Source organism: Buceros rhinoceros, unplaced genomic scaffold (genome assembly GCF_000710305.1).
Source record: "Buceros rhinoceros silvestris isolate BGI_N320 unplaced genomic scaffold, ASM71030v1 scaffold26177, whole genome shotgun sequence".
Taxonomy (NCBI): domain Eukaryota; kingdom Metazoa; phylum Chordata; class Aves; order Bucerotiformes; family Bucerotidae; genus Buceros; species Buceros rhinoceros.
The window spans coordinates 1-874 of record NW_010421930.1 but is presented as its reverse complement, the minus strand read 5'-3'; the positions used below and the strand labels follow the sequence as shown (position 1 = coordinate 874).

Below are 874 nucleotides of genomic sequence, written 5' to 3'. Positions count from 1 at the left end.
CACCCACGCGGCTGCAGCCCGCCCCCAGCACCCCCCTTTGCCTCGCTCACCAAGCCCCCCTGCCTCCCCAAAGCCACCGCAGGGCATTCCCCCCATGGCGCCCACGCCAAGCTCACCAGGGGCCCCTTCGGCTCGACCCAGCGCTGGGCACCAAACGCCTCCGTCACATTGGAGTCTGCAGAGGTGGAGGGAGGGAGGTTGGCGCAGGATGGAGCAGGGACCCCCATCCCCTCTCCTCCTCCCCCATGGGGGTACCTGGCCCAAAGTCGATGGTGGCATAGAGGCCCTGCAGTGTGCCGCAGCGCAGCTCCTCCACCTGTGTGCTGTCAGTGGTGAAGAGCAGCACCTCGCTCCCCAGCAGTGCCCGAAAGGAGCCCAGCAGGTGCCGCAGGTACCCATAGTCACAGGCGTAGTAGCTCCCATATTCGTTCTCCACCTGCCATCAGGGCAGGGGCTGGCACCCAGCGCGCACATGGAAGGGCTGCAGCCCACTGGGACAAGCAGCCAGCTCCCCCCTTCCCTCCCGACATCATCAGATGTGGTGACAGCCCCCAGGTAGGTCCTGAGAATTACCTTCCAGCCCCACCATGACCCCCAGCTCTGCCAGTGTCCCTCAAACCACAACCGGGGTGGTGCTGGGTAGGCCAGCCCTTGGATTTAAACCCAGGTGCAGAGGTCAGGAGATGTTTACCTAGGCGTGGTGCCAGATGAGGTCATGGTGTAGAGGGTACAGGTGGCTTTTTGGGACACATCCAAAGATGACCCAGAGCAGGGGACGGGGTTCCACAGCAGCCTACCTGAACGCTGATGATGTTCCCCCCATGCTGGTACAGCCGTGGCTTGATCTTGGGTAGCAGGACATGGAGCCAGGAGT

The 874-nt window shown here is 63.5% G+C and overlaps 1 protein-coding gene across 1 annotated transcript in view; it reads right to left on the bottom strand.

The window, feature by feature from the left end:
• The window catches only part of LOC104496721 (beta-galactosidase-1-like protein), a gene marked incomplete at its 5' end in the record, with an annotated part of 4,237 nt that extends 3,368 nt beyond the window's left edge, over positions 1–869 (bottom strand). The window contains 3 exons of the mRNA XM_010139880.1: positions 106–175; positions 256–436; positions 798–869. Coding sequence (XP_010138182.1) covers positions 106–175; positions 256–436; positions 798–869 — 323 coding nt within the window. The remainder of the gene's footprint in view (positions 1–105; positions 176–255; positions 437–797) is intronic.
• Between the last annotated feature and the right edge of the window lie 5 nt (positions 870–874).